At 43.7% G+C, this 23,369-nt stretch overlaps 1 protein-coding gene across 4 annotated transcripts in view; it reads left to right on the top strand.

Moving 5' to 3' along the window:
* The first annotated feature begins 763 nt into the window (after positions 1-763).
* Positions 764-23,369, top strand: part of osbpl8 (oxysterol binding protein-like 8) — a 90,476-nt gene continuing 67,870 nt past the window's right edge. For 2 of the 4 annotated variants that reach the window (XM_012815476.3, XM_012815475.3), the window contains exons 1-3: positions 766-1,271; positions 14,268-14,325; positions 21,331-21,425. Coding sequence is in view for 3 of the 4 variants with exons in the window: in XM_012815475.3 (XP_012670929.1) it covers positions 21,381-21,425 (45 nt within the window). In the remaining variant the exon portion in view is untranslated. Of the gene's footprint in view, positions 1,272-14,267; positions 14,326-21,330; positions 21,426-23,369 lie in introns of all 4 variants that reach the window. The other 2 variants (XM_012815473.3, XM_031582797.2) reach the window with 2 other exon arrangements.

Raw genomic sequence — 23,369 nt, 5'->3', positions numbered from 1 at the left:
CCGACCCATGCGTGTGTGGAAGAAGTACAGTTGGAGGGTCCTGTGTGTGAGGGTGTGCTTCCCGAAGGGGAAGGCAGATGGATTGCTGTCACTACAGATGAGTATGTGCTACGACTGCCATACCATTGAGCCTGGCTCTTTGGTGTTGCGGTGCAGGAGTGCTCAGCAGGTTTGAAACATTTCATGAGTTTTGACATTGTTATGAAACAATGCATTATATTACATACATTTAAAGGTAAAAAAAATTATAATGTTTCTAGACTAACAATGGTGATGTTAAGGCTTGTTATGAATATCTAAATGTACATCAACAATTGTTTTTACATTTAGGGTCCATGTAAACAAATAAGCCTAAACACAATGGAATGAAACAGACACAAAAAGTGTAAAGCATTGGAAAACACTGTTTATTTGCCCAGAAACAGAGACTGTTTATTTGACAAGAAAGGCAGCCTCAGCTTTGTTTGTCTCAATGGACTTTCATCTCAAACGTTTTCACTTATTGTTTAGCCTAACGCTATCATAATCCTGGATGTCCGCCTACAAGCTAACGAAGACTACCCTACATGAAAGCTAAACCTAAACTTGCGAACTCAAGAAACCTAATGACACACTTCCTATACAACAAAAAAATCATGTTTTTTTGGGAGCTGTTAAACTACAATTGCAAACCCCTAACGAGGAATAAAAATGAAATTGTTGTGTCGATATGACACCACACAGTCACAAGATGGCTCACTTGACTTGCGTTTGCATCCTTGTGGTTCGAGAACTGATCTGTGTTCCGGAGAAAGCCGTTGAGGCTCAGGCATAGTAGCAGATCTCAGAGCGCTGATACCAGATCCGCAGTTAGAAGGAAGACACTGCGAACAGACGAGGGGAAATCATCACACGTCCCAGGGCGAGGGGTGATGAAAAATGAATTGGATATAATTTTAAACAGTGACATTAATTTTGCCAGGTGTTATGCAGATACATTTAAATTATTTGGTTTTCTCCTTAAGTAACCGATAACTGATAGTCATCATATGCCCATACCGTAATCTGGATAGAGAAACGTTAACCTGAACATTTCAACCTATGGGCAACGTCTGTTCTCTAGCCAGCTATCCCTAGCTAACTTATCATTAGAAGACTTTCTAGTTCAGACTGCTCGCCTGGGATGGAGTGATCCACGACTGCAAGACTGTCTGTTTAGCACCAAGGGGGTTGTAGAGCTCACTTCGATGATAAAAGAACATTCTCGGGATAAAACGATTGTCAAAAACAAGGTAGGTTTGCAAAAACTAAATCATCTCTTAGCCAGCTAGCATAGCTTGTTAGCATATTTAGCTAACATTCATTTTTAGTCGATAGTTAACATTACCGTTAGCTAACGTTAAGTGGTTGATATTTTTTAACCTCGGCACCATCATCAAGTCCTCGACTACATACCACTAAAGCTTTCTGCGTTCTGAAAAATCTTTGTATTCTGGTTATATCTAACGGCAAACGGCCACGGTGCTTGTCTTTAACTTGCAAGAGATGGCTGGTCATCCATCCGTCTGGTTAACGTTAGTTGATAGTTGGGAAGGGGCAGTCTCAATGTTAGTTTACGCCAGATATCGTAACGATAGGTGTTTTAGCTTACTAGGATATATTGTGTCATAGGTATGTAAACACCTCCCTCTAAAAATAATTTATGGTGGAGCTGATATGTTTGAAGTGATCAGCCATTTTGATTGCATATAACATTTCATTTTCAATACAGATGAGTTGACATAAAGTTAGCTGCATTTCTTATAATAGCTGCATACGGCGACTCGTGCTGTATGTGTTAACGCTACTTGCGTGTACAGATATGGAAAACATGACTACCACACATTGCTGTCAAAATGATGCACATGATTACTTTGGCTTTGTAGCGAATAGTTTATCAAATATTTTGATTTAACCTGACCATACAACTGGTTGTTCTCTGGATCCGAACCCCTAATGTTCCTGTCAATCCAAAGTGGCTGTCTATCTAACAAATTATCGTTAGCGTGTCAATAAACAATAGATATCCAATTAATGGTAACTGACTGTTTACATGTTATCCTGCTTTTGAGGTCTTGGCTGACTGAGACTGATGTCTGCGATTGTAAATGTTGCTTACCGTTTTCTGTTATAAATTCATTTTATGCCGTGTTAGTTAGCATTCTGTACTGCCCTATAATACAGTCCAGCCGGTCAGAAGTTGCCTATATTCGCACAAAACAAATCCAATGCTAGCTTCTAGCGGTCTGAATGGATCCAGGTCTGTCCTGTGGCATATCATTGTCCTGAACTTTCTGTTTCAGTTATCATGTTTCCACTTTCCCTTTGAACCGCAACTTGACTCCACCAAAACACCACTTTCAATTAATCTCTTCTTTACTCTTTTTGTCTCTGGTTCTGTGATGCTGTACTAAGCCACAGAACACATTGAGGATTAATCACAAAGACAGCAATAGTGTGTTAGCCCAAATCCTTGTGATTATCATCTGCATTACTATAGTTGGAATTCTATAGTTGTTCTAAAGTTGCACTGAATTGTTAATTGCTTTTGACCATCATTGGTGACTTTACCCCTACACAAAGAGATGGGATCAGTGTGGTCTTAAATTATTCAATCATGTTTATGCACAGGACACTTTTGTATTTGGATAGCCCATTTCCATGTTTCCCTTCATTTTGCATCATAACAAGGGTTAGTGCGAACCTCTCTAGAGAGAGTAGCTCAGACTGCGGACCTTAGCCTCTAGAGTCCTGCTTTGCATTTGCCTGTCAAATGAAGTTTCCATTGTATCTTAAGCTGTACCTTGAGTTGTTATCTGTTTGCGTTGGTGCCATGATATGGCCTAGCTATTGAAAGATTTACACACAACAATGTCTTTTGCTGATGGATGGGATTGACATTCATTGCAGGAAGTATTGTATTTGTGAACTCATGCTCTCTGTGCACCCCTCCTCCCCCACCCATCTGATTTTCCATTGCATTGTTATGGCATGGGTGATGTGGTTTGCAGAAGCTCTCATTGTATTAGTGGTTTCTACTGCTTGCTTATTACGTTAATGTGTTTTCTGTGACATCCTAGACAAGGTGAACAGCATAGTTTCATTAGAGAGAACTATTACTCACACATGCCAGACAGCAGTGACAACCGAATAAATGTTATGGTCTTCAGCTTCATATTGGGAAAAAGGGTCATGACTGAGCAAGGACAAAGACCATTGCTGAGCTGGCCAAATGTAATTTAGTTTAGCGTCTTATAATCTAATTCACACCTGAGAAAATGATTATATATATTACAAACGTGTTAAAATTGTGGACAGAAAGAGCTTCCATTTATTAGTATTTACCAGAGGGGTCTTACAAACTTGTGATGGGTGGTCAGAATTTGTAGGTGTTGTTAGTCTTTAATTATCTTCCACCTATGTATAGGCTATGTGGTGCTTGGGTTTGGCTTAGGGACCCCACAAACTGTTTCTTCAGTAGTAAACAAACAAGGGATGAAGCAAAGATGCAGAACCCGTAGCACTGTTCTTTATTCTATGCTTTTGTCAGTTTCTGGAATGTGGCTGAGTCTGATGCATCTATTGACAAGAAGGCCTGCTGGGGTGGTAGGGTATCAATGCCTGATCGACCTGGGGGGAAGCCACGAGGAAAAGTGCTTAAGACAGACTAAAGGAAGCTGGGACTTCTGACCTGGATGAACCTGGGTACATGATGTCCACTTCATTAAGAATCTGCTCGCTCAGCAGTTAGTCTGTGAATGAGCCTTTAGCCCAACACAGTAGGTGGTGATGAGTTGGTGTCAATGAATGTAAAAAGTGAAGCCACTGCAAGGAACTAAAAATGGCAGATATTTGACCAAATATGGACCTGACAGATTTTTTGTTCACTATGCATGCTCTGCCTGCAAAAAGCAGTTAACTCGCAAACAAGCAAATATGGCCGACCAATTTTAGCTTAATTTCTTCATAGCGTAAGTGTATGTTGTCGAAAAGTTTTTGATTCATTTCTTCACAAAATAAGTGTATGTCGCCATGCTGTCCATGCTGTGTACATTCAAATGTATTGTATTGTGACACATGGGATATTAAGCCGAGACTAGGTCCTCCACTTTGGCTAATCGTAAAGTATTTGGAGTCTTCCTAGTCCGTTTGTGTTAAACTTTGTCTGTAGCAGTAAGCTAGGAGTGGGAATTGGAATGCCACTGAATTCCTGAATCAATATTGCCATAGTTACTGATAAAATATGTGGGGTACTGCAATATGGTATTGTGAACTATATTACTTTAGGTTAGAAAATAGATGGCTTTTATTGTCTGCACATATGTCATTCTTAATTATACAGTATAATATACAGTATATATCACTTTATACTCATTAAAAAAAGGAATCAAAATGAATAGTTTCTGTTAAGAATCATGAATCACTGAATTGTTTTTTCCCCCACCCATACTTATACAGTACTAATATATATATATATATATATATATATATACATATACAGTACTGTGCAAAAGTTTTAGGCAGGTGTGGAAAAAATGCTCTAAACTAAGAATGCTTTCAAAAATGGACGTGTTAACAGTTTATTTTCATCAATTCTTCATCAATTAACAAAATGCAGTGAATGAACAGAAGATAAATCTAAATTAAATCAATATTTGGTGTGACCACCCTTTGACTTCAAAATAGCATCAATTCTTCCAGATACACTTGCACTAGTTTTTGAAGGAACTCGGCTGGTAAGTTGTTCCAAACATCTTGGAGAACTAACCACAGATCTTTTGTGGATGTAGGCTTCCTCAAATCCTTCTGTCTCTTCATGTAATCCCAGACAGACTCGATGATGTTGAGATCAGGGCTCTGTGGGGGCCATACCATCACTTCCAGGACTTTCTGTTCTGCTTTACGCTGAAGATAGTTCTTAATGACATTGGCTGTATGTTTGGGGTTGTTGTACTGCTGCAGAATACATTTGATGCCAATCATACGACTCCCTGATGGTATTGCATGATGGATAAGTATCTGCCTGTATTTCTCAGCATTGAGGACACCATTAATCCTGACCAAATCTCCAACTCCACTTGCAGAAATGCAGCCCCAAACTTGCAAGGAACCTTCATCATGCTTCACTGTTGCCTGCAGACACTCATTATTGTACCGCTCTCCAGCCCTTCGGCGGACAAACTGCCTTCTTCTACAGCCAAATATTTCTAATTTTGACTCATCAGTCCAGAGCACCTGCTGCCATGTTTCTGTACCCCAGTTTCTATGTTTTCGTGCTTAGTTGAGTCACTTGGTCTTGTTTCCATGTCGGGGTAGAGCTTTTTGGCTGCAACTCTTCCATGAAGACCACTTCTGGCCAGACTTCACCGGACAGTAGATGTGTGTACCTGGGTACCACTGGTTTCTGCCAGTTCTGAGCTGATGACACTGCTTGACATTTTCCGATTTCGAAGGGAAATAAACTTGATGTGTTTTTCATCAGCTGCATTAAGTTTCCTTGGCCGACCACTGCGTCTACGATCCTCAACGTTGCCCGTTTTTTTGTGCTTCTTCAAAAGAGCTTGAACAGCACATCTGGAAACCCCTGTCTGCTTTGAAATCTTTGTCTGGGAGAGACCTTGCTGATGCAGTATAACTACATTGTGTCTTGTTGCTGTGCTCAGTCTTGCCATGTATGACCTTTGACATGAAACTGTCTTCCACAACCTCACCTTGGTAGCAGAGTTTGGCTGTTCCTCACCCAGTTTTAAGCCTCCTACACAGCTGTTTCTGTCTCAGTTACTGACTGTGTTTCAACCTACTTGTGAAATTGATGATCATTAGCACCTGTTTGGTATAATTGGTTGATCCTACACCGCACTATAATCATATAAAATCCCTGTCTTTGTGCAAGTGTACCAATAAGAATTGATGCTAGTTTGAAGGCAAAGGGTAGTGACACCAAATATTCATTTGATTTAGATTTTTCTTTTGTTCACTCACTTTGCATTTTGTAAATTGATAAAAATAAACATTTATTGTTTATATTTTTCAAAGCATTCTTAGTTTACAGCATTTTTTCACACCTGCCTAAAACTTTTGCACAGCAGTGTATATATATAGTATATAGTTCTAATAATCCTGTTATTGCCAAAGTAGTTTCAAACTGTGAAGCGATCAAGGTTTTCTCACAGTTTCTCTTAATAAATCGCTCACTGATATAAAAGCCCTTTGAGTCCCACAACAGCTTAGATCCTTATGCTATTTAACTTTTAATTTCATACGAAATCTTTAATCCTCACAAGTGTTGTCCTTGCCCTTGCTTGTTACTTCATGGTCACTGTAAAAGCATGAGGTCAGAGGGGCTAAAAGGCCCAATGTAAAACATGATTGTGTTGGAAGGACCATCTGTGGGCCTCTTCTTCCTCATCAAAACAGAAATTCAGCTTCTGTACTGAAATCTGTGAGTCATTAAAGGGGCAGTTTTAGCAGAAGCATTATTGCCCCATACCTCCTGAGTGGGTCACACAAACAGTACTGTGACCACGGGTAATCAACCGAGGCCATGCATGATGAACCAGCGGCTTTGTATGAGAAATCAGTTGTGTATCCTGATTACAGCTTCACACCCGAGTGCAGCTTTTGGGTCTATGCCCCAACTAAAGCAATCGGTTCTTTATGAACAATGTGGTGAAGGTTTTTTTTTTTCTTTCCTTCAGGCTATACGCTGTTAGCAATATCAGTCCTGTTGTTTTGCATACAAAGCCATCTGAAAGGTACGTTGTTGTCTCCCCTCTGAAACAGTCACCACTTACTTTCAGACCGTTAAAATCCATAGATTAAGTTGGTGTTCAGGTTCTCTAAACAGTTGCGAAGCCCGCCTTGTGGTGCCCTCCTGTTTCATTCTGCACGCTCCCGCCGAGCACTGTCTTAATTAACACCTGCCTCTCACCCAGATGCCACTGCAGAAGCTATTTTCAGGAGAAATCAACTCCACAGGTACTGTAGAACCAAGAGTCTCATCCCAGGGAAAAAGAGTTTGTCTCTCTGAGAGTGTGTTCTATCCAATTATCCCCTCCGACTCACACCAGTCTTGGTAAAAAGCACATCCCTCTATGTGAATGGAGCTCATTAGCTTAGAGCACCAAGTCTTGTCTCTCCCGAGCCCAGTGTGATAGATGGCTCTGCTAATTATGTCTGGATGGGGAGCAATGGACCTACATCATATATGGATGCTGGATGTTTGACCCTGGGGGAAGGTGTAGGTGAACTGGACGTATCTATACCTTCCTTGAGAAGAAGTTGAAACTTTCCTATCTTAACCGGTAGCCCTGGAAAAGTCTGTGTTGCTGGGCAGGAGTGCTTTGAAGCCTTGTTGTCCTGTCACTACTCGAGTGGTAAGCTGTCTGTTAGACTGTTTGCAGCCGAAGAGCTGAGAAATTAAAGGGACGCGGTATCGGTAAACGAAAGCGGTTTCCATAGACCAAATTTAAAGAAAGATTATCATTGTGCACCGTCACGTTTATGTATTCTTTTAAAGTAAAAGTGCCTGACTGCCCAGGTTTGTATCTTGGGTATTAACTGCTCCACTTGTAGTGAATTTGCACACTCATCTTCCAGCCTACTGAGCCATGTGCTGTAGTACGCCGTGCTGAGCAGGATGCTGTCGTTAGCTCATTACTTCCCAGTAAAAAGTAAAAAACCTGCACGGTCAGTGCCAGCTCTGATCCCTCTGTCTTAATTTCTTGCATTCTTGTAACCAGCATAGCACGAACACAACGGAGCGCAGATTTTCAGCACTCCGCCTCATGGCTCAACAAGAGAATCCTGTCAAGCTCGATCAAATCTGTGTCCTTTATTTCGGATTAATCAGTGTCGCGCTGGAACGATTTCTTAGCACGGTGACTTATCTCGACACTGACTGTCTATTATGTAACCGGATGCTGTGATTACAGCGCACAGTGTTTAAAGTAAGCATACTTTAATAAAAGATTCGATTTATTGTCTTGTAACAATAGGCCTAAGTCCTTTCCAACCTGATTTCGCTCCGAGACAGATTTGTGTGCTAGTGGTGGTGAACATCTGGTGCGGATGACTGACATGCCGCTGTGAATGAGGACGATGATGCTGGCCTAATTTGACAGGAGCTCCGTGACTCTGCAGCGACCAGGGCTTTGCGGAAGTGCCACTGAGGGGGCTAATGCATTTTACATGTCTATGGAATGAGCTGATTAGCGGCATGAATTCCTCCAGACTAGCCCAGAGTTCGCTCTCCTCTAAGAAGCCAGAAATCAAAATGGTTCGAACCTCTTGGGCGGATGTGTGTCTTTGTTTGTTTGCAAGAATTTAAGAAGTTGGTGAGAGATTAACCCCTGCATCAGATGTGCCGGTTCATTCAGTCCGTTGCCAAACTGGATAGAAGTGATTTATTGAGATATTCACACCTCCCAACTGCTAATAGTCCCTGGCCCTCTGCCCACGGAAGGCCTTCACACAAATACTTTACCAGGAGTGAATAGGACCCTGGACGGTAAATCCCACCTCTGTTTCAAGGCTTGGTGTTTTATGGCCTCCTCGGGTAGGCCCATGCAGGCCGTTTTAAGGGTGGCCATGACAAGCCTGACACAGGGGCAGGTGATGGACTGAGCCTGTAGGAATCCTGCTCCTCTGCTTGGCTGGTCTGCCCACGTTCTGCCCGATTGAGGCCACGACACACCTCACCTCTCCGGAGCACCTGTCTCTCTCTCTCTCTCTCTCTCTCTGTCTCATTTGCTCATTCACTTTGTATGTGTGTGCTTTTGTTGTTTTGTTGTGGTCTCAAAAGGCTCGACCGGAATGCTAATATTAGGCTAAATATAGGCGAGGCTTGTTCGAGGCACAAAAGGTGAGCCAGTAGGGTGTGTGCGAAGCAGAGTGGGTTTACCGAGACGCTGAAGGGCGGGTAAGACTGTGACTGTGATTTGACTCATCGGAAGCCTCAATATCATCCAAACAATACTAGCTTGGAGTTTTTTTTATGTGTGTGGAGGGGTGACGGCCCAGTGAGGGTTGTGAGGGTGATGCCCATATGGTTGATAGACCTCGGTTGAGGGATGTTATTGTTTTTTCAACATTTTCCGAGTCTGATTCAGCTTTGTGTGCTGTAGTATGGAAATGTGAAGTATAAATTGTCAGTAGTGTGTATAAATTCTGTAGTATGGAAATTCTCTCTCTCTCTTCCCCTCTCCCTCTCTGTGTTTTTCTTGATTAATGTGTGACATTGTAGGAATACGCTATTAACTTGCTTTTGATGGATTTAAAGGGCCCTAATTGAAAAATGTGGTTAAGCCCTCTCAGGATTGTGCTTGTAAAACTGTGTGTGGGAGGTATGCAATGGTTTCCCATACATGGTGCTGGTGAGCAGAGGAGAAGAGCGCTCTCTTCTCTTGTTTAGGTTAGGTAGATGTTGGATGGGTGGCCCATGGCAGCAGATGCTCATCTCCAGGCCTTGGGGCCATGACCGGTATTGAGGCTGGCATTTTGTGCTCATGTCCGTGGTCACAAGTCACATAATTCAGTTTGTCTGCATTTAACTTTCATTAAACAAGTTTGGCTTTGTTTGGTGCCTGTGAACAGGAAGAATCAAAGGTTATCGAATGCAGCGTATTTGGATCCTTTTCACAAGATCCTTTTCGGGCAGCCTACTTGGCTGCTCTGCCTTGTACTTGAGTTTACTCATTTATGTAGCAAACCATTTAACATCTTATGCCATCTTATTGCCTGTTAAGTGATGGGATTTATTTGTATATGAATTCAGTCTGAACTGCAGATTTAGTTTGAATGTTGAATGTAATTTCAATTATATATAAAATGATATAAAAGATATTATATCATTTTTAGGCATTTAGGATTTTGTCATTTACCAGGCTTATTTATTACGAGCAAAAGCCCATTGTACATAAGTCATCTAGTTTGACCCATACAATTCCATATCTTGGATGTAGTTGAATATATTTTGAAGAGCTTAGTTTTCTGTTCCACACTTTGTGCTGATCTCAGAAGTACCATCTCATCGGTTGCCAACCTAACAGCAAACAGGTCCTAGATTCTGCCAAAAAGGATATGTTTTCTGGTACCACACACACACACACACACACACACACACACACACACACACACACACGCGCACACACACGGTATTAGTGTAGTTTTTACAGACCTGGTATGTTTGCCAGATAAATAAAGAGTGGTAGTGGAGCACACATCCCATCAGACCAGATGGCCACTCATCAGTCATAGTAATCAATTTGGACCCCTTAAGGTTTTGATGTGTTTTTGTCATGCAAAGGGCTAATGGAAATGGCCAAAACCATGCAGGGGTATATGGTGACAATGATCAGTGAAATTGCCACATTATTTAACATTGTTAGCGAGGCTTATGTTTGTGTCATGGGAACAAGTCGGGGAGGCGTCGTCCGTGGGAGAAGGGGAGGGGGGTGGTTGTACCTGGGGCAGCTCTCTGGATCTGAGTCAACTCTGCTAATCGGTCTAAGCCCGACCGGGGAGAGGAGGGAGCTAAAGGGACAGTGCAGGAGAGAGAGAAGGAGCGAGCAAGCGTGCAAGGGAGAGGGAGGGGGAGAAAGAGAAAGTGGTGGTGACGTAGGCGTCCCCGTGTTATGTCACAGCCAGAGTTTTATTCAGACAAGCAGATTGCGGGCAGCCGCTCGCACGTTCTCCATTACCCTTTCCCCTGACGGCACAGCCTGATCCTCAACCCCCCCATGGTCCTCCTCTCCCTTCCGGGCCTCTCACCAGCAATGAGGCCTGTGAGCGGGGCAGAGCCTCATGGACGCGACCACACTGGCAAGAGGTCAGAGGAGCTAGTGATGAGAACGCATATAATTGTCACTGAGCTGGTTCTGCTTGAACTAAGTAATGGCTGATAATTTGGTAGGTTTCCACAAGCGCATAAATGGATTGAAGTTATTTAACTTCCTTCTTGTCTGTAATTGCTTACCCGAGGCAGAAGAGACTTCGGGGAGGGACCTTGTGCTGGGAGGTGCGTTGTGAGAACACTCCAAGTAGAATTTGTGCTTCCAAGTATTTGGAGTTTGAAGTATTTCTATCTCTTGCCGTAATGCTTTATCTGTTGAACACCCTGTGGGTACGTCATGGTTTATGACGCTCTAAGAAAAAGACTGGCCAGACAGCTTCTGTAGCGAAACCTGTAGGGTAATATCATGTTATTGAGCAGTAATGCTACTAAGCTGTGTTAGGCTCTTATGGTTGGCCAACAACAACAGCGATCGACTTTATTAATCGCCGTTTGAAGATTTGATAGCACCCTGAAGTGACCCATCTCTGTTGACATCAAGTCCGATTCATCCAGCCGTAGACCGCACATCCTCCTTCAGCGGTTGGCTTTGCCGTTAGCCACTTCATGCCATGCCACAAGCTAACCACATGCTCCTTGTGCCTCCCTCAGACTGACCAGGGGAAGAAGCTCTCTTGCTCCAGGGCTTTCCCCCTTCAGCGGTGCTGTGTGAATTCAAGCAAACACTGAAAAGCGACAATAGTAATGCCCCTTCGATTAATTTCTTGACACCAAGACCCCTTTTGACACCTATCCTTAAGCTGTTTGTTCCCGGCAGTGTTGGGCTTAAGGCGAGTTATTTCCAACTTCCAAAAAACGGCACTGTGATCGAAGGCTGCAAGCTGCCTGGCCTAGCACGGAAATATATTTAATAACACCGTTATGAGGTGTGAAGAGATGTGTTTCGGCGGCAGCAGAACTATCTCCGTCCGCCACCTGGCTCACGGCAGGCTCTTCCTTCCCCAGCCTGGGGAAACGCGTAGAACACAATTAGGACAGCCAGTGGAGGATGGCGGAGCAGAGAGGCAGAAGAAAGCAGGTCTGGATGAGGGCCAAGAATGTATCAGCCTGTGCTGGGGAATTGGGTTTCTGTATTGGAATGCACTGGCCAGCTCATCATGCAGCTGGTGATGATGTGTGGTGGTGGACCTAGCTCATTCGAATAGCCCATACCTTACCTGGTGTTAAATTATTTTTTTTTTTTTGCGCACCTCCCTCCCTCTCTCTCTCTTTCCCTCTCTCTTTCCCTCTCTCTCCCTCTCTTTCTTTCTTTCTGTCTCTCTTCTCTCTCTCTCTCTCTCTCTATCTGTGTATGTGTCTATGTGTATGTCTGTGTTTCTGTGTGTGATTCCTCCAAATGTCCCGGCTCAGTTGATTTAATGAATTCCCTCTGGGTCAGTTCATTGATTAAGTAGGCTGAACAAGCAGTGTGGAACATTTCCATCATGTCTCCCTGCGGAACGGAACAGATTGTCGCATGACATGCTGTCGTGCAAATGGACCTGATAAAAGTCAGGTCACTGAGTCACACTGAGTCCTCTCTGGACTGAGTCATTCCCTTTAGATCACATTTTGCTGTTGATCGTCACTGACACATGACATCGAGGATGCTAAGCTAACCTCCGCTAACCTCTGAGCCGACCTCTGTTCCCGTCCCTGTGGTTGGCCGGCTGACTGCAGATGGGGCCCCCGGCCCGGCAGCTTTCCCCAGAGAGAGGCTTCCAGCTGGGCCTCAACATGTCCCCGTCTCCCCTCTCTGCATCTGGAGGAGAGGGACACACGTGGGTCGGCCCCTCAGCATGCGCACAGTCACTTAAACAGGAAAGACAGGCAGCATGCCAAGCTCAGAGGGATGGGACCAAGGCATTGGGTGACTAAATCTCAATCCCCTCCACACTCACACACACGCCCCTTCTCTCTCTCTCTCTCTCTCTTCCCTCCCCTCCCCTCCCCTCCCCTCCTCTCCTACCATGCACACCAGGGTAGGAAATTTACATATTTTTTAGGGGGCAATTTTTGCCCCCACTGACTGAAATCCAGGGGCATTCAAAATAAAATTGGGGGCACTTTTTGAAACTTGTGAAATAACATTTAACTATGTTCAAAATAATAAACATACTTATTTAGGCTTAGAGTATATGGGGATTGTCATCAAAAGGCAATAATAAGACTATTAAGCAGTACTCTACAAATTCAAAGTGTTTTCTTAGATTTTTTTGAACAAAAAACAAACAGAAAACATAAATCAGACAATCATATTCAATTGTATTCTTATTTCTTTGTGGTTATTTATTGTTATTATTACATTTTTTAAACAACTATTAACAATTGTAAGTTTTGTCTTTCTTTTTTATAATAATAACTTATTATATTTATTGATTTTTTTTGTTACCTTTAATCATGTACCTACCATAGTACAGGAAATACAGATAGGACTAGTTAGCTAGCTTGCAAGCAAAAGCCTTTGTAGCTAACGCACTATCAGAGCTAGCTAACGTTAGCTAACTAACGTTTAACTAGCTAAACCGGACTAAATAATTAAAAAATATATTATTACTAGTTATCATTCAGCGTAGGCGAAGGCGTGTTGCTTGGCGCCTGGTGACAAAAGGCCATGTATTTCTTTATGGACCGGGTCATATAGGCTACGATGTTTTTGAAGTTCATTAAATTATTATTAGAGGAAATTATGGGGCATTTTTTGCCCCTCTCCTAGTGATATCAGGGGCAAAATGATATTTCTTAGGGGCAGTTTTGCCCTTTGCCCTTGTGTATTTCCGACGCTGATGCACACGCTCACTCCATCTCTTGGCTCGAGTTCTTAAAGGCCCCTTTATGGCTTCTTGGCCTGTGTCTCTTTCGGGCGGTTGTTCATGGTGGCTCCTTTCCATTGCCAATCTACGGTCTGTATGCCGACCCCGGCTCCTTTATCTGCAAGTCTTTATGGTCTGCCGTGGTGAGATGGCAGTGAGCGCAGGCAGCTCTGGAAACATCTGTGTCTCTGTGCCAGTCAGCCTTGGAGCCACTGGCCAGAGCAGGCTGACGCACTAATTGGCCTCTTGGCCCGAGTGACCACTCACCAGGGATAAGCCAGGGCGTGCCGAAGGCTGGCCAAAGATGTCGTCTCAGGGCTAGACAGATACACAGACACAGACACACACACACACACTTATAGACCGGGATGGACACACAAATCTGACTGCACACAAAATCTGCATACTCCTCGATATTCAAAGCAGAAACGTTTGTGTACAAAAATATAGGCCTGTAGGACATTAGGAGGAGTAGAGATGAGCAATTTTAAGCATGCTCAAGCCGACGCTGCTTGACAGCAAGAGACAAAAACTGATGTCATTTTTTTCTTTCTCTTTGTCTCTCTCTCTCACTCACTCTCCCCCTGCCCTTTCCTGTCTGCTAGGCTGGTGCTGGTGTTGCTGTCGCTGAGAAACTGCTTTTCACTGCGTGAGCCGCATGAGGTAGGATCTATATTCATCCTGTGACATGTGCTCGTGACGGGGAATGATTTGTGTGCATGTGTGTCTGTCTTTGTATGCGCTTGTGTGTGGGAGGGTGTGCACAGCAGGCCACATCAGCGTGTGTGTGTTTGCGTGTGTCCATGCGTGTGTGCGTGTGGGTGTGTCTGTGTGTTGAACTCCGGATCTGTGCTGCCTGACTTATGCTTGCAACCACAGCCTGTACAGGAACATGGCATATTGGGCTCAGAAGTGTGTGTGTGTGTGTGTGTGTGTGTGTGTGTGTGTGTGTGTGTGTGTGTGTGTGTTTGACCTGTGTGAAATGTTCAGGGCACATTCTATAGCCCTGTCAGCGCTGTGGTCGATAGGGAGCTGCCTGCCGCCTGCCTGCCACCTTCAGGATGGACTATTGTCGGCGCAGAACACAAACCCTGGTCTGTAGTCACCTTGACTCCGAGAGCCATGTGCACAGGCCACATTAGTATTCTCCTCCCCCTCTCAGCTCACCAGTAGGATGGAGGCACTATAAGCACGCATGGCGCTCGCAAGATTTTTTTAATATCTATGATAAAAACCTGCTGCCTGAATTTTGGTGCATGTGTTTAATGCTAGCCTGCACACTTAGGCTGTATAAGATTAATTATTAAAGGCAGACTTTCATTAGCCATTCATACACTAACCAATTATCAATGACTTAAAATGCGTGCAGGTGGTTTCCTGCAAGCAGTGTAAGCATCTATAGAACGTGTATAGATTTTTCTTTAAATGTAGCCTGAGGGTTTTGTTGATCTACGACATGCAGTTGGGCTCAGCCGGTTTCTTTGTGGCTATTTGAGTTAACGTCTGAGCCACAGGCACGGACACGTCTCTCCCTGTTTGGATCATGTGTGGGGGAACCTTTTCAGGATGATTGGGGTATTGAAAGCCATTAATCAAGCATCCAACAGCTCCCACACCACACACACACACACACACACACACACACACACACACACACACACACACACACACACACACACACACACACGTCATCTGTCCTGATGCAGTGCCACCATGCGCCGCTGTCCTGCGTCCGTGATTCATTCTCCCTCGTCCCGTTGCCCTATAAAAGTGTTTAAAGATGCTCCCTCCAGCTCTGCAGTAAGTGGGTCACAATGCAGTGGTTGTAATGTTGTGGATGTAATGGAGCTCTTGGCCTGATTTTATTTATATCTTTTCAGTTGTTGCTACATTTCCTTCACACTTAGTAGACCTCTCCACTCAGTCGTCCTTAGGATCAAAGAGCAGCACGTGTTGTAATTCATAATTATTAAATGTTTCTCCTAGCATAAAGAATGATAAAAAATACGAGCTGAAGCTAAAGAATGCTAAAACCACAACCTCTAGAGATAAGCTTAGCACCTTTTTTGTGACAACTTGTCTTAATGTGTGTGGGAGTGCAAGACACTTTCTTGAAAAGAGAACCATTTTTTGTGTGGATGATTTGGAATGCCATTAGCATACCATGCTGTGCAAGTGTTTCAAGAAGCACAAGAAGCGGCTTGCTGTCGCTGAAGCGATGCCAGTTTCTTAGCTCAACAGGTTGGAAGTCTCACTAATTGGCATGGTAGCTTTTACTAGCCTTTCGTCTCGCTGGAAGGAAGGTTTATAAGCAATGTTCCATTATACACTTTCCCCTCCCCAACCACACACACACCTTCTGTAACTGTGCACTGTGAGCTCAATGGGTAGTACTCGGATATAAACCTCATACCTCCTACACAGCAACACTGGCCTTTAAACAGTATCCCACAGGCTGTCTGTGTGTGTCCGTGCATTTATTTATTTCCATGTGGCAGACTATCTGTATTTTGATGATTGCTCTCTGGAACCAGGAACACAGAGGTGTCTGGCCTGGCCACAGTGTTCATGATGACTGAATGCATCAGCAACAAGTCTGTGTGTGTTCTCCCATGTGGGTGCGGAGTGTCTCGAACCCCTAGCTGTACCTGTCATTTTGTGTGTATGGGCCTGTTTCGTTTGTCTCTCTGTCTGCCCCCTGGGTCCATGACTCAGTGGTGCTGTGACTGTGGTCTGGGCTTGTTTTTGTGCATCGATCCCTTCATCTTGCTGGAGTGCCGAGTCCTATGTCATGCTTTGAGGGATGGCCCCCCCCATCTTGGACAGCAACCGGCGTGAGTAGAAATGACTGACAATTCTTATAGCCAATGGAATTCCCTTATCTTAGTCCATAGTGGGCCTTCATCCAATCAGGTTAGCCTGTCTCTCTTTCGGTGCTTGCCTGCCTTTTTTTCTGTGCCAGTCTGTGTGCCTGACATTAAATCAATTGCTCAAATCAAGAATCAAGACAGAAACCCACGGAATACGGCTCTTATTAACCAGTGCCGAAGATTGAAATTGCAGGACCAAATTTCAAGTGCAGTCTCACAAGAACTTTCTCTCATTTGTGTAAAATCAGACCGGTTGAAAAGACTTTGTTGTGTTTTGTGTGTATGTATGTATAATGAATGAATAATAGATATAATAACAAATTGTTACTAACAATAGAAATAATAGATAGATACAGTGCATGGTCATGCCTGCACGTTTGGCCTGGTGGCAGTTTGTGTGTTAAAGTGTGTGGTTTTGTGTTCGTTTTTCGTCTTTGTGTATGTGAACAACTGTGTGTACCTGCTTGGAATTAGGCCAACACACTGTTGGAGGGGTGTTTCTTCTGACCTGGCAGTCGCTTTCTGAGCTCTACTTCTCCGTGTCACTCCGCTACTGTGTGTTTGCCCCTAATTCCCCTCCCACTGCCACTGCGCTACTGGTTTGGGGAGTTCCCACTGTCTTTGGGAATGATTAATGGCCTTTCCTGACTGAGGGACCTCCAGAAAGCCCCCCCCCCACCCCAAGGTGACAGCCAGTCCCTAGCCCTCTTGAGCATTTGTGAAGCAAGCTGAACGAAGGATATAGGATGAAAACAAATAACAGAAAAGTTCAGGTGCTCGGAACGATGACCTCTACGGAGTCTGGATGTATAAGCAGTGTGCACTTGTTATGCCTACATCATGAGATGTTCCATTGTTTAATGCAAAGTGGACCACGTTTCTGACCCCCAACTATCTTTGATGTTGCACACGTAATAAGGGTTTAAGTGAGATTTGATTGGCTCAGATGCATTTGGAACAGACTATCGCAGACCCACTGTGTGGACCCACACGACAATTTAAGCCAATTTACCCTTCACATGTCTCTCACTATAATAATGCGTGTTAGCCAAAATTGGCTGATTAAATTCAAGCCTTCCACCTACCACTGGTCTTTGTCTTCGTGGTGTTCGGTCCGCTGTGTTAATTAGCTGCATTGCTAAGCCTCACAGACTAGAGCACTTATAGTTTTCGAGGAAATCTTAATCCACCCCCCCCCTTCCCCCCGCAGACACGCACTCAGAAAGCTATGAAGCAACAGAGTGAAGAATTTGTGTTAGCCTCACTTGAAAACTGGTAGTTTTATTCACTTGAACAATGTAGATAAGTCATGCTACGTTGCTAAGTCATTCTGGCATGTTATCTTTTTGCCTCTTGGATCCATAATCTCTCCTTCTATCAGGCTGATAGTTGCTCTTTGGCTCAACAACTCTGAAGGCCCAGTTGGTCGTGGGATATCTGGTGATGTTGCTCCAAAGACCATGGAGCTGTTGTGTAAAAGACCATGGAGCTGTTGTGTTTGATCCAACAGCAGGTTCCATGCTGAATCCAGAGCTCAGATTCCCCTCGTGTATCTGATTGCTGTGGCTTTTCGTGTAAGTGAAGAGATGGGAACTGGGACCCCAAAGGTGTCTGGTACAGTAGTGTATGTGAGCACCAGCAAGAGAGGATTTAATGGGAGGTTTTTTTCTCCCAGCTTTTAATCCCCAGCTATTGTCCAGGTGACGGCTCACTTTTGCTCAGTCCAAATGTTGACCAAGTCAGCACCTGGTCAGTGAGACCAGGGAAAGCCTGGAAACTCTAATCTTCAGGCAGATTATAGCTAGTTTTATTAATATGGCTGTGATTGTGCTGCAGTACTGGGATGGAATAGCTAGAGAGGATTAAGACCAGTGCTCAACTCGGCTGGACCTAGACACCCTGACAAAATAAAAATTAAAATGTATGGATGTATTTGGTGGTGAGAGCCTGCTGGTCTAAAGAGAGGCAGGTACTGAACTCAAAATACCTGACCTTAAGAGGTGAAGCCTTCTTTGATATGACTATGTAAACTCTCCTGTTGTTAACGGCATAATATTTGCTTTTGTGCTATGTATATATGAGCTAACACTGTTGGTCAGGCAGCGTGGAGTGCAGCGCAGAGGTAGTGAACCAGCTGTTTGAAGCTGATATCATCTAGAAAGTTCTTTTGATGTATATATACTTTCAACGTTGGTAAATCCAAGTCACTGACGTCACTGGTATGTGTATGTTATGTGTGTCATGTGTGTCATGTGTGTTATCGTTGTTACTCTTGGCTGGATGCCATGAAGGACATTCTTACAGTGTGTAAGTTGCTTTAACAGGCCGAAGGTGCTAATGTGATGATGCTTGTCAGGCTAGCATGTGTACCATCCTGCTTCTCTAACCGATGCCTGTTAGCGCCTTCTGCTAGAGACAACCTGCTAGTGTTACTACGCAAAATTGTTGAGAAGTTGATGCCCCTCCAGAGGGTTGGAATTTATACTTTTAAGAGTTTCAGCTCTTAGCTTTATCCCCTAAGCTCCACCATCCTCTGTCATAAAACCTATATTCACACAAAACCTTTCACTTTGCTCTTTAGCGTAACTTGTCATTTACTCCGAAGGCCAACTTGGCGGCAGCAGTTCCTCTTTCGCTAGCCCTTTGTGCATTTCTGCTCTCACATTTGGAGCTGAGTAGATAATGGGTAACAGAAATGGCTGAAGTCAGCAGGGAGGATGGATTCTGTTTTTTTTAATTTTTTTTCTCTCTGGTCTGTTCACCCTTTACTTTTTCTAGGAAAGGATTTGTCGGGGACCATACCTGGAAGCTGCACTCTGTCAAGGCTATCAAAAGCCGTTTTGCTTGTCATCTTGGGTTTTCCAGTTAACTTGGCCTAGCCACCATTTCATGTAATTTAGTCATTGTGATACACAGGGATTTGGACATTACGGTTGTCTGTGCGTTCTTGCATCAGCCCTGGTTGAAGCTTTGGGAACCAATCACAGCCAGTCTAGGCAGAATATGGAGAAGAAAGTATGCTTTGATATGTATTTAATTTTTTCTGCAGACAGAAATCTCCATTAACAGCCTCTCAAGACCCTTTCTTAAAGAAATCAGGCATATTGCTCAATCAGCCTTTAAGTTTTTTTGTGTGGGTATGAGTTAGGGCTGAACGATTTGGGGAAATAATCTAATTGCGATTTCCCCCCCCCAATATTGCGATTGCGATTTAATATGCGATTTTTTATTTTATCCTCATTTTTTTCCCAACAAATCGTAATGAATGATTTCAATATGACCAACACAATATTAGATACATTTAGTGTAAAATATTATTTCCCACAATTAAAATTTTCATTTAACTGCTCATTACAGAATCAAAAACAACAAATCGGTGGCTTTGCCACTGTGCATTTAAGTAATTTAAACAAAGTAATTGTAAGAATAAACACAAGGCATGCACTTTTTAAACACTGTGCAAAATTGACCATCTTAATAATCATTTTTTTTTTTTTTATTATTATAATTTTTTTTTTATCACGTTTTTAATCGCGAACGTTGCGGTTAGAAAATCGTGTTCTATCATATCGCGATTAAATCGCAAATGCAATTAATCGTTCAGCCTTAGTATGAGTGTATGTTTAGGGGAAGGGGTGGATGCAACTCTAAAGAGCAAGCTAAAGTGTCACCAACGTTGCCTTTTACCATTCATCTCCACTGCATCTCAAAAACAATTTTGGACAGAATGTCCGACCTTATAGCTGGCAATGGAGGCCATATCTTCTTGAAAATGAACAGCACTCCTGACGTCACATCCAGGATGTGAATGACTACAGTGACTAGCCATGCAGCCCAGGCTAAAAACGCACACTATACAGTGCTATGTTATGCTGTTTTTTTTTTTTTTGTGTGTGTGTGTGTGTGTGTGCAGCTTTTCCTCCAGGGCTGTTCTTTGCGCATGGCAGCGTCTTCTTACTCCCTCGATGACCTCCAGGCAGTTTGGCGTTTACATTTAGACGCTAATGGAGATCTGTGGGCCGCTCTGGAGAGGAGGAGTGGTGTCAGAAGAGTGTGATGAAAAGGACCTAGTTAGACGTGTTTCTGAGAGCAAGGCGGAGGCTTTTCTCTCTTTTCTTTGTGCCCGCTCTGCCTCTGCATGGATGTTGAATCCTACACAGCAGAGATGAGCCATGTCTTTGTGTGCATCCATTTCTTAGTAAATTCTTCGCCCTGTTCTGTGTCGGCCTTTGTCTCCTTGTTCACTGAGACATTTTTTCCCATTTTCTTTTTCTGCCTTAAATGGTTCATAACTCTGTGCTGCTAAGATGCTGTGACAGTGGTGATCGTTTCTCTCTTCCAGTCTACTCTTGTTGAAAGGAGTAATTAGTGTGTGTGTGTGTGTGTGTGTGTGTGTGTGTGTGTGTGTGTGTGTGTGTGTGTGTGTGTGTGTGTGTGTGTGTGTGTGCAAAAAGATGACAAACTGTGAAAGTGTTGCCTGATGTCTTGTGGTATTGGTTGGGCAGATGCTGCTGTTGTTTGTGTGGGTGTGCACATGTGTGAGAGGAGCATTTAGCAAACGTGTTGGTTTCCACACGTGTCTAATTCTGTAAAGTGTGTGTGTGTGTCCATGAATGTCATTATTCCTGTGACCTGAAAATGTGTGTGTCTCTCTTTGTATTTGTGTTTGAGTGTGGATATGAAGATGTGTGTCGTATGTCTAAAGGAGTAATAATGGGTGTGTTCATATGAATAATTGTGTTTGTAAACGGATGCTTTCTCTCTCTCTCTCTCTCTCTCTCTATCTCTCTTTCTGCAGTGATGCGGGTCTCTGAGCAGCACTGAGGGCGTTGAGGCAGAGTGGGAAACATGGAGTCTTCTACTGAGTCCCAGGGGGAACCCGAGAAAGCTCTGGTGAGTACAGAGCGATCTGTCAACTCATAATAGGGACACACACACACACACACACACACACACACACACACAGTGAAACATAAACAAACACACACACACACACACACGCACACACGCACACGCACGCACGCAACACATCAGACAAAAACAAAATGGCACACAGACACACTTTCACACACACTCGCCCTTACCTCTCAGTGGCTCGCGAGGCATTCCCTGAGCTCCCTTTGCCATTTGGCGGCTGACATTTGTACCAGCCCTGACCCTCCTTCTAACTCCCCCCTCGCCCCCCCCTTCCCACCCCTCCAACTCACTACCTCCCCTCTCAGTTTTCCCCTTCTGTCATGTCCTCCTTTCCTACTGCTAAAGACAGTAGAACGTAATGAGGTCATTAGCTTTAGCCGCCTGCACCAGAAACATGCAGAAGGGCTAGCCTAATGATAACCAGCTATGGGATCAGATGAGACGCCATTACCGGCTACGTTTATAAGGACATGACGGCTCTTTTAAGTGACCTTAACTATCCTAATGAGACAGTGAATGTCATCAGTGTCTCATTCAGCCGGAGAGGTGAATCTGTGCCTCTAAATGATTAAAAGTGAGAATCTGTGTAAGTTAGACATATTCCTTTTCTATAAGGGTGTCCTGGTATACCCCGATCTGTCACTGCAGGTGAGGCTTTCTTTCAGGAGGCTGAAGGCAATGACTAAGCAAATTTGTGTCTTTTTTGTATCTATTTCCATCTTGTCTCCATGGGGTTTGTAGTCCTTAGTGGCCTTTTACTGGATGGCTCCATTTAACACAAACACAGTGGGAGCCTCAGGTGTCTCCCAGATTGCCCCAGATGCCATCCCTTTGTGTATTACACACACACAGCACACACACAGCACACACACACACACACACACACACACACACACACACACACACACACACACACACAGCACATGCACTACAGATGGGATAAAAAAATCGATACAGTGTAGTATCACAGTATTCATATGGTACGATATTATAGCAATACAGCGAAGTATTGTGATTATATTATGTATTTAAATTTAGTTTTGGTACATACATCTACTCTGATAACATTGCTTCTGAAGTCCACAAGATGGCTCATGACCTTGTTCCTCTCTTGCGTCACAGCTGAAATTAGAAAGGAAGTCGAGAACAAATTTGCTGCACCTAGATGGCTACAGATACTCTCAGTGTTTCGAAACCTAATATGGAGGAATAAATCACAATGTATTGTAGAATCTAATCACAATACTCACTGTATCCTAAAATGTAAAGAATCACTACAATATTGTATCGTGACTGTCATATCGTCACCTCTGTGAGAGCCCCCGACCCCTAACATGCACACATACACATACACATACACATACACACACACACACACACATACACACACACACACACACACACACACACACACACACACACACAAACACTCACATTATCTAGTTATCTTACCAGCACAAACACCACTGCCAGAAAGGGCACAGCAGTGATGGCACCAAACAAGCCTGTCTCTCTCCACGTCCTGAGTGCAGCTCACTAATGCATATCAGAGCTGCCGCTGTGTCTCGGGAACATCAGTAATACGACACCAGTGCAGAGTTTACCACTGAAGGACGATCACAACAGACATCTGATTTTTATGCTGTCAAGGTACTTATTGTCAGCGTTCATACTTCCTCAGTAAATCCTTGAAAAGGACTTCCTAAATATACAGTGGAGGCATAGTGGAAATTCCAGTGCAATGTGTACAGACATATTGACGACTTCACAACAGCTGCATCATTGCCGCCATGATCTGTGTGTTGGTTCTGTGTCATGGTGACTTTGAGTCGGGCATTAGCAGGGGCAGACGTCTCTGTATCGGATGCAGCCAGAGGCAGAAATTGGAATTCTCAGCATCTTCGACATAATCCTACCGAG

This window comes from Clupea harengus, chromosome 16, assembly GCF_900700415.2.
Source record: "Clupea harengus chromosome 16, Ch_v2.0.2, whole genome shotgun sequence".
NCBI lineage: Eukaryota > Metazoa > Chordata > Actinopteri > Clupeiformes > Clupeidae > Clupea > Clupea harengus.
Note: the sequence above shows the minus strand (reverse complement) of the source record. Positions and strands in the feature narration are given on the sequence as shown.